The following is a 15,212-nucleotide window of genomic DNA, read 5'->3' as shown; positions in this document are numbered from 1 at the left end:
ACTTGGCAAATCCTCTAGCAATTACCCTGTACAACTCAGCCCGTCTTATCTCCAAAATGAACGACTCATTACAAACTCAAAAACGAGGTCACTGAATTCTCCTTTGCACTTCGCCCAAGGACTGCAGAAACCAATGCTACATTTTTGCAGGAACCCACTTTTGATTTTCCACGGTCTCCTTCACAATGCGCGTCTGGTTAGCAGCTCCTGCCTGGGCGAGCTGCTTCCAGGAGACTAACACCGTCCAGGCTGGCGTTCGCTCAGCGCCTCTTTCCTAGAGGTAGCCTAGCCGATCCGAGGCACCGGGCAGCTCCATGTCCATTGAATAATGGCGTTTGCAATTCAGCCTCCCCGCCTGGGCGACTCGACACCTGAAAACTCGCCGCCCAAGGCTTTTGAAATCGGGTAACGCTGGAGAGAACCGACACGAAGGCTGACAAGGGAGACGGCGACAGCAAAGAAAGGCAAGCCCGCACCGGGGCAGAGAATGCTATGGGAGAGCTGCGAGGCGCACCCGACACGCCGCGCCCGAGCCCCTCCGCCTCCACCCCCCGCCGAGGGCTCGGTCCCCGGGCACTCCGCGCGCCCTGCGCGGCTCCCTACGGGACGGCTCCAGGAGCGCCCGGCCCAGGAAAAGCGCCCCTGTGCAATTCTGCCCGCCCCGCCGCCCCTGCAGCAGCGCCCCCAAATCGCGCCCGCCCCCTCCCCCACGCCCCATTGTTCCTGGGTGGCCGCGGGCAGCGAGCGCCCCCGGGCTGGGCGGGTGCTGAGGACCCCATGGCCCCTACTCACCCACTACTCCGCACAGGAGCACGAAGCACAGCAGGAGCGCCATGGTGGCTGCCGTGCCGTGGGCGGCGGCTGCAGGTAGGCGGCTCTCGCTCCTGGTCCCAGGCTCCCCGCGCCTCGCGCGCTCCCGACTGGCTCGCGGCGGCGGCGGCACCTCTGCACCCTCCGCCCCTCCTCCCAGCCCCCGCTCGGCAGGTGAACTCGCGTCACTTCCGGCAGCGGCCCGGGCCGGGCTGCGAGCGCCGGCTTCTCCAGCCGCGTGGGGTTGCCTTGGCAACCGGGCGAGGCGCTCCTCTGTCCCCGGGACCCTCCCGGCGCCGAACTCTCAGCCTCCCGGCGCGCGGCGTCTTAGGTCGCGGGCGGCCGCCTCCCACGCCGCAAGCCTGCGCAGGGGTCCCCGCCTCCATCCCTTAAGCTAAACCAGGGTTTTGCGCGCGGGGGTGGGGCAGCCCGTCTCCCAGATACTGAAATTGCGTTGGCGCCCTCCTTTAAGGCGAGGCACGGGACACTCCCAGGGGCCGCCACTAGGGCGGCTCCTACCCTCCGCCCCGCCTGCACCCACCCGTCCCACCCCTCGCGGTTTGCCCCAGGGGCAGGGTCTCTGACCTCATGCTCTCGGGATGCGACCTGTGCAGCCCCTGGCCTTCGCTCTCTTAACGAGCCGCTCTGGCTGACACAAAAAGCGCGAGAGGGCTTTTCTCCATCTCTGGTAGGGATAGAGCCCCTCTGCAGCTACCGATTTGGGAAATACCTGAGGTTTTTTCCACTTGCACAGAAAGGCTATTCTAGCCCTGAAGCTGGCTAGTAAGACGCTATAGTCCCAGCTACTCCGGAGGCTGAGGTAGGCAGACAAATATTATCCAATATTAGTGAGTGAGCTTTGAAAGTGGGGCTCAGTAGTTGTGGTTGAAGGCGTCAGTTGGAGTGTGGGGTCGGGGAATTGGAGATCTTGAAAGTTGTTGTCGGCTGCTCTTCCAGATAACGTTTATTTATAACTACGTAGAGACTTTGTAGTGCCGCGACAGTTCCATAACAGAAATGAATTGAAGAAGAGGAGCGGTGGGTAAGAACTTATTCCGCGGAGTGGGGCAGTAACTGGGCAGGTTTCATAGAAGTGGCACCTACTTCGGGGTTGCTATGAAAGTTAAATGAGATAATGCACAAAAAATGCTTGGCACCCTGCCTGGCACGTAGTTTTAATTAGCTTCCACTTACTGAGTTCTTGCTTACAGGGTTCCTGCTTATGTAGTCTATAAGCTTACATAGTTTGTAAGTTCCTGCTTACTATCTAGACTAAGCAGGAACCCCCGTAAGCAGAATTCAGTAAGTGGAAGCTAATAAAACTAATATTGGAAAATTCTTATTATGCATTGAACCAGAAAAGAGAAGGGGCAAAGAAATCAGGTATCAAGAAGACCAGAATTGCGCAACTGCAGTTTAGCCTGGTGAGTTGCAATTCTGGCTGCACATGAAAATTACTTGGAGAATGTTTTTAAAATACTAGTGCCTGGCTGGGCGCGGTGACTCACGCCTGTAATCCCAGCACTTTGGGTGCCCAGGCGGGCGGATCATGAGGTCAGGAGATCGAGACCATCCTGGCTAACACGGTGAAACCCTGTCTCTACTAAAAATACAAAAAATTAGCCAGGCGTGGTTGCAGGCGCCTGTAGTCCCAGCGACTCGGGAGGCTGAGGCAGGAGAATGGCGTGAACCCCGGGAGGGGGAGCTTGCAGTGAGCCGAGATTGCGCCACTGCACTCCAGCCTGGGCGACACAGCGAGACTACGTCTCAAAAAAAAAAAAAAAAAAAAAAAATATATATATATATATATATACTAGTACCTGAGCCTTACTCAAGTGATTCCAATTTAATTTGATTTAAGGGGAATCCTGCTTTACGGCAGCCCAATAAATGACAGATGACCAGTGATAGTAAGAGGAAGTGGCTTTGCAAAATCATACCATCGGATTGTAAAGTTCTGCCAAAGCTTTTACAAACTAGTAAGAGTTCAATACAGACGTAAGACAACATGAGTAACGGCTAGGGACTTCCCATTTGAGCAAACAGGAATTCTACTGGATATAATTGCGTGTAAATAATATTTGGAATTTAAATTTTTACTCACCACACTAAATGAAATCAAGCAGAGAAGAGCAAGTATTGAAGTTGTTCATCTGTTTAACAGTGTTCTACGAGAACTTTTCTATACTCGCTCTGTCGCCCAGGCTGGAGTTCAGTGACCCCATCTCGGCTCACTGCAACCTCCGCCTCCAAGGTTCAAGCGATTCTTCTGCTTCAGCTTCCCGAGTACCTGGGACTACAGGCGCGCGCCCCCACGCCCGGCTAATTTTTGTATTTTTAGTAGAGACGGGGTTTCACCATATGGGCCAGGCTGGTCTCGAACTCCCAGCATGTTGGGAGGCAGAGGTGGACGATCGCCTGAGCCCAGGCGTTCGAGACCAGCCTGGGCAACATGGCAAGACCCCCCCATCTCTACTAAAAATAAAAAATGAGCCGGATGTGGTGGCGCGCAGTGCCTGTAGTCCCAGCTACTCCGGAGGCTGAGGTAGGAGGACAAATATTATCCAATATTAGTTTTGTTATCTTCCACTTACTATGTGCAGGAACCCGGTAAGCAGGATCTCAGTAAGTGGAGCTAATAAGGTGAGCCCAGGGAGGCAGAGGTTGCAGAGAGCCTTGATCCAAGAAGGAGAAGGAAGAAGAAAGAAGAAGAAAAGAAGGAGGAGGAGGAGGAAGAATTACCCAAAAGGATTTAGGAGGGGGAGGGGGAGGACGGAGAGGAGGAGGAGGAGGAATTACCCGAAAGGATTTAGGAGGAGGAGGGAGAGGGGGAGGACGGAGAGGAGGAGGAGGAGGAGGAGGAGGAATTACCCGAAAGGATTTAGGAGGAGGAGGGAGGAGGACCGGGAGGACGAAGGGAGGAGGAAGGAGGAGGAGGAGGAAGAGGAACAACAACTACCCAAAAGGATTTTTATCTTAATCCCTTTCCTGGTACTTTTTCTTCTAATTCTTAGCTTTTGCCTCCTTCTGTGTTAGGCATTTGCATACCTATTAATCACTTTTCTTGTTCTAAATACTTCTAGAAGGCTGAAAAAGCACATTTTTTTTTGTCTTCGTCACTTCTGAAAGCACATACTAGGTTCTCAAGTATTTCTCAAGTTGAATTGAATGCTTATTTTCTATGGCAATATGTTAATAAAATGTAAGTATCTGTGCAACAACAAATCATTGCACCTTAAATATATCTTTTCAGAATGTGCTTTTTTGGGAGAGGGGGACAGGATCTCGCTCTGTCGCCCAGGCTGGAGTGCAGTGGCGTGATCTCGCCCACTGCAACCTTGGCCTCCCGGATTCAAGCGATTCTCCTGCCTCAGCCTCCTGAGTAGCAGGGACTGCAGGTGCACTCCACCACACCCAGCTAATTTTTGTATTTTTAGTAGAGACAGGGTTTCATCATGTTAGCCAGGATGGTCTAGATCTCCTGACCTCAGGTGATCGCCCACCTTGGCCTCCCAAAGTGCTGGGATTACAGCCGTGAGCCACTGTGCCCAGCCCAGAATGCGTTTTTTAAAATGTAAGTTTTACATCAATTTTTTTCTGCTGCTTTAGATTACTGAACACAGATTTTTAAAAAATGTACCATTCTAAGATTTAAATAATCTTGAAAGAAGCAGTCGATCTTATTTGGGGAAGTATTGTTCTTTAAAAAGTTACATGAAGTCATTTTTAGACTTTGGTTTGTGACTAAATTATTTCATAAACAGTAGCTAAAATTATGCAGTTATGTGAAATATATTAAAGACACCTTAAAATGCATTTGTGGCTGTTGTCAGCTTGGAAATTATGTCTTCTGGAAGCTATAATAAGATAATCTCATTTATTCTGGAACATATAAATTATTCTTTTTTGTCTTCAAACCAAGCTAAGAAATAGTGCACAGCCATTAAGTGAATTGCCCTGTCTTAGTAATGCACCAAGCACTCCACATTATATAGCCTCTAAACCAGCTTAAAGGTGATGATCCTTGCTCCATCAAGGCTATAATTACAGATACACAAATAACTGTGGTTAATAAAGCATCCATCCTTACAAAAATGTCTCAGCACTAATAGATCTATGAACACACCCATAGATTATTAAAATCCTACAATCATATTCAAAGGTTAATTTATACTTAAGAATTAAAGGATTTTCACCTCTTCTTAGCTTGGAATATGAAGACATGTGAATTAAGAAACTTTCTTTCTTTCTCTTTTTTTTTTTTTTTTTTTGTGACGGAGTCTCCATCTGTCGCCCAGGCTGGAGTGCAGTGGCATGATCTCGGCTCACTGCAACTTCGCCTCCCGGGTTCAAGCAATTCTGCCTCAGCCTCACGTGTAGCTGGGATTACAGGCATGCACCACCACACCTGGCTAATTTTTGTATTTCTAGTAGAGATGGGGGTTTCGTCATGTTGGCTAGACTGGTCTCAAACCCCTGACCTCAGGTGATTTGCCTGCCTCAGCCTCCCAAAGTACTAGGATTACAGGCGTGAGTCACTGCGCCAGGCCAAGAAACTTTCTATTATATGTGAAACTGCTAATTTTTATGTTTTCTGAAAAATGATAATGCTGTTCTTAAGAAATGAAGATTTTGCCAGTCACAGTGGCTCACGCCTGTAATCCCAGCACTTTGGGATGCCGAGGCGGGCAGATCACCTGAGGTCGTGAGTTCGAGATCAGCCTAACTAACATGGAGAAACCCCATCTCTACTAAAAATACAAAATTAGCCAGGTGTGGTGGCACATGCCTGTAATCCCAGCTACTCGGGAGGCTAAGGCAGGAGAATCGCTTGAACCTGGGAGGCGGTGGTGGGTGGAGATCGTGCCATTGCACTCCAGCCTGGGCAACAAGAGCGAAACTCTGTCTCAAAAAAAAAAGAAATGAAAATTTCTTTCTAGTGTGTTCTATTTACATTAACAGGAACATTGGCTTTATGGGTTAATACCATCCAAAAGTTACCTGTTTACTCCCAAGCAATGAATGTATAAATACATACACTTTTTTTTTTGAGACGGAGTCTCACTCTGTCACCAGGCTGGAGTACAGTAGCGCGATCTCGGCTCACTGTGACCTCTGCCTCCTGGGTTCAAGCGATTCTCCTGCCTCAGCCTCCCGAATAGCTGGGACTACAAACGTGCGCCACCATGCCTGGCTAATTTTTGTGTTTATAGTAGAGACGGGGGTTTCAACATATTGGCGAGGATGGTCTCGATCACTTGACCTCGTGATCCTCCCGCCTTGGCCTCCCAAAGTCCTGGGATTACAGGCGTGAGCCACTGTGCCTGGCCGCTTAACTTCTTTTTAAACTAACTTAAGCCAATCTCCCTGTTTTTAGCCCCACCTTCGCTTCACTCTCAGATATCCTGGTACCATCAAATCCTGAAATTCTTGGAAGGTTCACTTTGATTACTGCTGGTTTAGAATTCAGCTGTCTGGAATGTGTTCAGTCAGTATCTCTCATCTATCTGCCTTCCAGTTCCCAAAATGTTGATATTGTCTTCTACCCTGTTATCTTTGTCTTTCTGCCTTCAGGCTTTTTTTTTTTTTTTTTTTTTTAAAAAAAACCTTTTAAATTCTATTAATGTGGTTTTAATAAGGGTTTCAGGAAGAATCACGGTAAATGCATGTGTTTAATTCTTCATTATTTTTCGGAAGTCTGCCCTCAGTTGGGATGAAATGCCCCCATGGATATTTAAATTTAAAAGTCTAAAGAAAATGAACATTTTTATTATTTTCCTGAATAATCATAGATCTTAGACTGTTTTAACTCCTATCATATCCCTTTCCTAATTTATAGTGTAATCCAATGTTTCTGTCCTGTCCACCTTCTAAGTTATACATTGACTTGTTTTTTAATAGTTGACAGTAATAGTCAAACTCTGTAAAATATTTGAAGATATTTATTCTGAGCAAAATATGAGTGACCATGGCCCATGACATGGCCCTCAGGAGGTCCTGAGAACACATGCCGAAGGTGGGCGGGGCACAGCTTGGTTTTATGCATTTTAGGGAGGCATGAGACATCAATCAAATACATGTAAGAAATACATTAATTTGGTATAGAAAGGCGGGGCAACTCAAAGTCGGGCGGGGTTCCAGGCTCTAGGAAAATTTAAACATTTCCTGGTTGACAATTGGTTGAGTTTATCTAAAGACGCGAGATCACAGAAAGGAAATGTTCAGGTTAAGATAAGAGATTGCGGAGACCAAGGTTCTTTTGAAGTCTTATAGTGGGTGCCCTTAGAGACAATAGATAACAAATGCTTCCTATCCAGATCTTTAAAAGGTGCTAGATTTAGGCCGGGTTTGGTGGCTCACGCCTGTAATCCCAGCACTTTGGGAGGCCGAGGCGGGCGGATCACCTGAGGTCAGGCGTTTGAGACCAGCCTGGCCAACATAATGAAACGCCGTCTGTACTAAAAATACAAAAATTAGCCAGGCGTAGTGGCGGGCGCCTGTAGTCCCAGCTACTCGGGAGGGTGAGGCAGGAGAATGGCGTGAACCCGGGAGGCAGAGCTTGCAGTGAGCCGGGATCGCGCCACTGCACTCCAGCCTGGGCGACAGAGCCAGACTCCGTCTCAAATTTTCTTTTTCTTTTCTTTTCTTTTTTTTTTTTTTTTTTTGAGACGGAGTCTCGCTCTGTCACTCACGCTGGAGTGCAGTGGCGCGATCTCGGCTCACTGCAAGCTTCGCCTCCAGGGTTCAAGCGATTCTCCTGCCTCAGCCTCCCCTGTAGCTGGGATTACAGGCGCCCGCCACCACGCCCGGCTAATTTTTTTGGATTTTACTATTAGTAGAGACGGGGTTTCACCACGTTGGCCAGGATGGTCTCAGTCTCTTGACCTTGTGATCCGCGGTCTGGGCCTCCCAAAGTGCTGAGATTAAAGGTGTGAGCCACCGCTCCCAGCCAGTTAATCTCTTTAGGATTGGGAGGTCCTAGAGGAAGAAGAACTAGCTATGTTAATAGAAATTCCTTACAGATGCAAATTTTCCCCCACAAAGGACAGCTTTCAAGATACGGCAAAGAAACATGTTTTGGGGTAAAATATTTTGATTTTCTTCCTTGTCTCTGAATGTTATGCCAGAGTCAGGTTGGAAAGTAAGTCACTATATATAGGGTTAAATAAAACCCATCTGATGAGAATTTATGATTTCTAGGCCATGACTCCCCAGACCCCTTAGATAAGAATTTGGGAAAGATAAAAAAAAAATCAGAGTTTAGTCCTCAATAGAGTCAATGTTCCATTAGATTTGTCTACATGTCTTTGTTCACCATTTCTTCTTGCATATCAAACCACTTCTGGGATAATTCCTTCTTCCAGAAGTATGTCCTTTACAAATTACTGAGTATCTTTTTTATTTTGTTTTGGCAACTTGATTACACCAAGAGGACTTTTTTTTTTTTTTTTTTTTCCAGACAGAATTTCACTCTTGTTGCCCAGGCTGGAGTGCAATGCTGTGGTCTTGGCTCACTGCAACCTCCCCCTTCCAGGTTCAAGCGATTCTTCAGTCTCAGCCTCCCAGGTAGCTGGGATTACAGGTGGCCACCATGCCCGGCTAATTTTTGTGTTTTTAGTAGAGACGGGATTTCACCATATTAGCCAGGCTGGTCTCGAACTCCTGACCTCAGGTGATCCACCTGCCTCGGCCTCCCAAAGTGCTGGGATTACAGGTGGGAGCCACAGTGCCTGGCCTAAGAGGGTCTTTTTAAAGCAAACTTTGTTTTTATTTGTTTAAAAATACCTATCTGTGTTATCCCTCAATTCTGGAAAAATCTCAATATTTAAATTCTTGTTCAATGTTGCTTTTCCCATATCTCTCTATTGTCATCCTCTGGGGTGCCACTTAGATAAGTGTTATACCTTCTCATCCTATCCTTTATATCTTATTGTCTCATATTTTCCATGTATTTGATATTCTGAGCTGAATTCTGGGTGATTTTTTTCAGTTTTATCTACCTATTAACAACTTTGCTCTTCAGTTGTGTTGAATCTACTTTCAATTATCCTTAAGAGTTTTTATTTAAGTTGTGTATTTTTATTCATAATATTTAAGCTTTAAAAATATATATCTGCTTGGTTGCTTATTCCTACTCATACTTCCAGTTATCATTTCTTTAAACATGTTAAATATACTTATATATTATGTGTGCAATAATTGCATGATCTGAAATCATTATGTGTCTCATTTTGGTTTGTTTTCTTTTTCCTTTTCCTTTTTTTTTTTTTGAGATGGAGTCTCACTCTGTTGCCCAACCTGGAGTGCAGTGGTGCAATCTCCGCTCACTGCAACGTCCACCTTCTGGGTTCAAGCAATTCTCCTGCCTCAGCCTCCCGAGTAGCTGGGACTACAGGTGCACACCACCATGCCTGGCTAATTTTTGTATTTTTTGTAGAAATGGAGTTTCACCATGTTGGCCAGGCTGGTCTCAAACTCCTAACCTCAAGTGATCCACTTGCCTTAGCCTCCCAAAGTGCTGGGATTAACAGGCGTGAGCCACCATGCCTGGCTGTTTTTTTTTTCTTTAATTAATTAATTAATTAATTAATTTTTGGAGACAAGGTCTCTCTATGTTACCCAGGCTAGACTCAAACTCCTGGACTTGGCCAGGCACAGTATTCATGCCTGTAATCCCAGCACTTTGGGAGGCTGAGGCAGGTGGATCACCTGAGCTCAGGAGCTTGAGACTAGCCTGGCCAACATGGAGAAACCCTGTCTCTACTAAATATACAAAATTAGCCAGGTGTGGTGGTGCATGCCTGTAAACCCAGCTACTCGGGAGACTGAGGCAGGAGAATCACTTGAACCCAAGAGGTGGAAGGTGTAGTGAGCCAAGAATGTGCCATTGTACTCCAGCCTGGGCAACAAGAGCAAAATTCAGTCTCAAAAAGCTCCTGGACTCAAGCAGTCCTCCCTCCTCAGCCTCCCAGGTAGGTGAGACCACAAGTGTGTGCCACTGTGCCCAGCTCTCATTTTATTGTCTGCTGTTTTTGTACATTTTTGCTTATGTTAGGCTTCTTATTTCATGTGTTTTATGATGATTTTTTGTTATAAACTCATGTTTATGGAGCTTTATCTGTGTGAATTGTTTGAGGGTTTTAAGTGTTTTTTTTTTTGTTTTTTTTTGAGACGGAGTTTCGCTCTTGTTGCCCATGATGGATTGCAATGGCACAATCTTGGCTCACTGCAACCTCTGCCTCCCAGGTTCAAGCGATTCTCCTGCCTCAGCCTCTCGAGTAGCTGGGATTACAGGCTTGTGCCACCACGCCAAGCTAGTTTTGTAGTTTTAGTAGAGCTGGGGTGTCACCATGTTGCCAGGCTGGTCTCAAACTCCTGACCTCAGGTGATCCACCTGCCTCGGCCTCCCAAAGTTCTGGGATTACTGGCGTGAGTCACTGCGCCCGGCCTTAAGTGTTTTTCTTGAGAGGGGATTTGTATTAGCTTCTGACAGGATCCTAGGGACACTCCTATTCCAGGAAAATGTTTAAAATACCCTCTTGGTGCTACGTTATAGATTATATTGTTAATGTAAATTCGGATCAGACACTAGCATGAGGAAGGGCTTGTAGTTACCAATTCTTTTTTTTTTTTTGGTATTAAGGAGTGGAGAGTTTAATCGGCAAGAAAGAAGGGAGAAGAAAAAAGGAAGAAGCTACCCTGTACAGAGACAGATGCGGGGGCTCCAAAGCCAAGAGAAGAGACCCCCTTTTTTTTTTTTGAGACATAGTCTCGCTCTGTTGCCCAGGCTGGAGTGCAGTGGCACTATCTTGGCTCATTGCAACCTCTGTCTCCCAGGTTCAAGCAATTCTCTCACCTCAGCCTCCTGAGTAGCTGGGATTTTTTGTATTTTTAGTAGAGATGAGGTCTCACCATGTTGGCCAGGCTGGTCTTGAACTCCTGACCTCAGATGGTCCACCCACCTCGGCCTCCCAAAGTGCTGGATTACATGCATGAGCCACCGCACCTGGCCTATAATTACCAATTCTTAGATGAGGTTCATGACTCTCTTCAATAGCCTTGTAAATAGGGGAATATACCCCATGCCGTGTACATAAGCTGTATGGAGAAGTTAAACCACAGTTTCCTTTACTGATAATCCCCCAGGGTTGGTTGGTTGGTTTGTTTATTTGAGACAGAGTTTCGCTTTGTCACCCAGGCTGGAGTGCAGTGGCATGATCTCAGCTCACTGCAACCTCCACCTCCTAGGTTCAAGCAATTCTCATGCCTCAGCCTCTCAAGTAGCTGGGCTTACGGGCCTGCTGCCATGCCCAGCTGATATTTTGTATTTTAGTAGAGATGGGGTTTCACCATATTGGCCAGGCTGGTCTGGAACTCCTGAGCTCAGGCAATCCACCCACCTCAGCCTCCCAAAGTGCTGGGATTACAGGCGTGAGCCACCACGCCCAGCCCAGGTTCTGTTTTTACTTAGCTTCCTCCATTCAGTTTATTGAATTACTTCTCAAATATTGTATTCAGTTGCTTTTGTGGAATTCTCTAGTGTCCAGGTAGAATAAATAAATAGTCAAGGATGTCCTCAGCAAGTTTTCCTCAAAATATCTAAGATAGGGCATTTCCAGGGCCACATTGTGACTTTCAGGGGCCTTAAGTACTTTCATCTTTGTGAACCCCTGCCACCATTAAAAATAATAATAATTGTTTTTACAACAGTGTTGGTATAAAGACAAATTTAATTCAGGCTGGATCATATCATTATTTCTTCTGATTTTAAAAGAAATTAAAACATTTTCACGGGCCCTGGATAAGTTGGCCCTGGGTTTTAAGTGTCTCACCCTCCCTCCATCTCTACTGTAAGCTATATTAGTGAAAGGAAAGAAAAGAGTGAACTACTGGGTGTGGTGGCTCACTCCTGTAACTCCAGCACTTTGGGAGGCTCAGGTGAGTGGATCACCTGAGGTCAGGAGTTTGAGACCAGCCCGGCCAACATGGTGAAACCCCGTCTGTACTAAAAATACAAAAATTAGCTGGGCATGGTGGCATGCACCTGTAATCCCAGTTACTCAGGAGGCTGAGACAGGAGAATCGCTTGGACCCGGGAGGCGGAAGTTGCAGTGAGCCGAGATCATGCCACTGCACTCCAGCCTGGGCGACAGAGCAAGACTCCATCTCAAAAAAAAGAAAAAAGAAAAGGAATGAACCTATATAAATTTTCGTCTCATCCCTGTTTCCATTTCACTTCTTTTGCCAAAGTTCCCATTCTTGTAGTATCCTCATCTCTAGTCCTTTTTCTCTACTTTCCTTCTTAGGCCAAAACAGTTCACAAAGTAGCAAACCTGCCCTGTACTAAAAATAAGAAAAAGATAAGATGTTTACCCAGGAATAAAAATCTTTTGCTTGTTTTATTTAAGCTTTTCCTTATCTTTGTGATCATGTTTGTATTTTGGTGTAGAGATGCTTTTGATTGGGCGTTTGAATGAAAAGAAAGAAGACTAGCAGAATAACGACTAATTTGTGTTCATTTTCTGAGATTTTACACTAACTTTGGTGGTGTGCTTTAGGAAAAAAATTCAAAGAAAGAATGATAATGGCTGGTGTTTGTGACATACACACCCCCAGAGCATTTTGAGATTAGATGACTCAATGTTTGCATAGTGCTGTGGGCATTATAGATCAAAGATGCTGGGCTTAACCCAATGTTAAACCCATGTAATTTATACCCAGATTATAAATTTAAATATTACAGAAGTGTGTGGCGCCTCATATACTTTGTATTTTGCTGGTTTCTTTTTGGCTGGGGACAGCTTTTTTTCTGATAGATAATAACAATGCTTTATGTTTATAGGCAGTATAACATCTTTCATCCAAGGAGTTCAAAGAACTCAGCAATTATGACTCATTGTTCCTTAAAATACCTTTATAAAACTGGAGGTGACAAGCATTGAGGTAAACTTGTTATAAGTAAGGAAACTAGAGTCATGGAAACATTAAAGCACTAACCAGATATTTTGGGAATCAGAGATGGAATTCAGAATAAGTCCCCCTTCCTTTGATTAGAATGAAACCAGTGGCACCCTCATTTCCTCCTCATGAAGGGATTGATTCAAGGACTTCAGTTGCATTTATGATAAAGATAATACTTAACTGAAGGGTTTGCATTTACCTGCCTCTCTAAGTTCATCTCAATGTCCCCGTCCCCACTGTGGCTGTTTCCTTTGCAGATGCTGTTCCCTTTGCCTGGAATACTTGACCTTCTCAAGCGGGTATCTCCTAGTCATCCTTACTATTTCAGAACAAGTATCCTTTCCTAAGGGACCCCTCTGATTACATTTGATTTAATTTGTATTACAGCTGTCTCTTCCTTTCTTTGCCATTGTGGTGTGTGCTTGACTCCACTTTTCGCCGTGTTTTCTCACGCTTTCAGGATTAATTCCTGGCAATGAAACAAAAGCAAAATTATCCCATTCCACAGTAGATTCGGATGAAAACTGGAAATAAAATCGGGTACAACTTCAAGAGGAGATATTGGAGAAGAACCAAGCTGGGTCTGCAAGGAACTGCATACGAGATGGCACACGTATTTATGCTGTCTCAAGGTCATGACCATGTTACCATATCAAGCTGAAAATGTCACCACTATCTGGACAGTTGGTCATGTTTTATTGGGAATATATTTTTTTCCTCTCTGAATCTATTGTGAATGCGCTGGTTGGCTGGGTTCAGTAATAAATATGTGAGACCTTTCATTTGAAAAAATAAAAATAATAATAATTTGCATTATATTTCTCAAAGCACCGGTCACCTCCCCTTCAGAGCACTTTCTACAGTTGCAGTGTCAAACTTGAATGTGTTATTTGTTTGATTTGTTTGATTCATGCCTATCCCACTCACCCAACTGTAGGCTCTGTGAGGGCAGGGTGCATGTCGGTTTTTCCTTACTGTTGTAGCTCCAGCATCTAGTTTAGTACTAAATATAGGCTCAAACGTATTTGTTGACTGAATGCATTTAGATTTTAGAAAGAGTGTTCTTTCTTTAAAAGAACAAAGAGAGAGAGAGAGATAGGCACTGGCTTTGTTGCCCAGGCTGGTCTTGAACTACTGGCCTCAAATGATCCTCCTCCCACTTTGGCCTCCCACAGTGTTGAGATTACAAGCATGAGCCACCATGCCCAACCAACAGTGTTCTTTCTTTTTTTTTTTTTTGAGATGGAGTCTCGCTCTGTTGCCCAGGCTGGAGTGCAGTGGCATGATCCCAGCTGACTGCAACCTTCACCTCCCGGGTTCAAGTGATTCTCCTGCCTTAGCTGGGACCACAGGCGCTCCCCACCACATCCGGCTAATTTTTGTATTTTTAGTAGAAACAGGGTTTCACCATATTGGCCAGGCTGGTCTTGAACTCCTGACCTCGTGATCCGCCAGCCTCGGCCTCTCAAAGTAGTGGGATTACAGGTGTGAGCCACTGCGCCCAGTTGAGTGTTCTTTCAAAATTTGCACCCAAATTCTGCAACTTCAACTTGGGATTATAATTAGGGAGAAAATGATTGGCATTCTAATTATTCTAAAATCTGCTTGAACAGAAAATTTATAGAATGCCTTAACAACTTAAAATATAGTCATTAAAACTTGAGTAAGATAAGAGACAAATTAGGAAGGTAGTGAAAGGGGGAGAGCTCAGAAAAACTGGGATTAAGGGGATCTACCACAATTAATACAAAATTTAACTCTGGTTATTGGAAATCTGAGATTAGACAGGAAAGCCAGGGGATTATTTCTGTAGCAACTGTCCCCACTTGAATACAAGAGGCAGACTCCTCTCCATGCATCTTTTTTGCTCTGGGTGAGGGGGTACTCACTGAAGATTTTTCTAGGGTACCTGAATAGAGAAGACTGAATGCATTAGAGCTGTCTATTCTCTGGCCTTATTGAGGGGCTCACATCTGAGACTCCTGGAGAATTGCTGCCAGCAAAATCCTTGTTGTACTGCCCAGGTGCTCAAATGTGACAGAATGGGCAAGAATCCCTCTTCTTCTGAAGTCAGGCTTTTTGATTTAGCAGACAGAACAATCTAAGTTTGCTTTTTTTTTTCTTTCCTTTTAAACAGGGGCCGATCATAATCCTGTCTGTGTTTTGGAAAGAAAACTCTAGAGGCAGTGCCAAGGATGGATCTGAAGAGGGCAGAAAAAACAAAAGGGAAATTATTGAAGAAATTGTTTTCATAGTCACAGTAAAAACTGGTGGGGTCTGAACTCAAGTTGTTACAGCAAACTGAGAGGCTTAGGAGATTTTTGGAGGGATGACTAGCAAAATTTGAGCCCAGCTGGATATAGGCAGTGAGGAACAAGAAACAAAGCTGTTTCAGGTTTCTAGATTTGGCAATCAATGTAAAAAGGTGCTGCTAATTGAAT

The 15,212-nt window shown here is 45.3% G+C and overlaps 1 protein-coding gene and 1 long non-coding RNA gene across 3 annotated transcripts in view; one reads left to right on the top strand and one right to left on the bottom strand.

The window, feature by feature from the left end:
* The window catches only part of CXADR (CXADR Ig-like cell adhesion molecule), an 82,290-nt gene extending 81,309 nt beyond the window's left edge, over nt 1-981 (bottom strand). Inside the window, exon 1 of one of the 2 annotated variants that reach the window (XM_009445019.3) lies at nt 793-981. In XM_009445019.3, coding sequence (XP_009443294.1) covers nt 793-835 — 43 coding nt within the window. In that variant the 5' untranslated portion in view covers nt 836-981. The remainder of the gene's footprint in view (nt 1-792) is intronic. The other variant, XM_001156087.7, reaches the window with a different exon arrangement.
* Nucleotides 982-1,125: 144 nt separating this feature from the next.
* Nucleotides 1,126-13,587, top strand: LOC134809234 (uncharacterized). The gene is made up of 2 exons (XR_010154436.1): nt 1,126-1,630; nt 13,232-13,587. It is a non-coding gene; the product is annotated as an uncharacterized LOC134809234 (long non-coding RNA).
* The last annotated feature ends 1,625 nt before the right edge of the window (nt 13,588-15,212 follow it).

This window comes from Pan troglodytes, chromosome 22, assembly GCF_028858775.2.
Source record: "Pan troglodytes isolate AG18354 chromosome 22, NHGRI_mPanTro3-v2.0_pri, whole genome shotgun sequence".
Taxonomy (NCBI): domain Eukaryota; kingdom Metazoa; phylum Chordata; class Mammalia; order Primates; family Hominidae; genus Pan; species Pan troglodytes.
The sequence above is the reverse complement of the archived record's forward strand: the minus strand, read 5'-3'. Positions and strand labels throughout refer to the sequence as shown.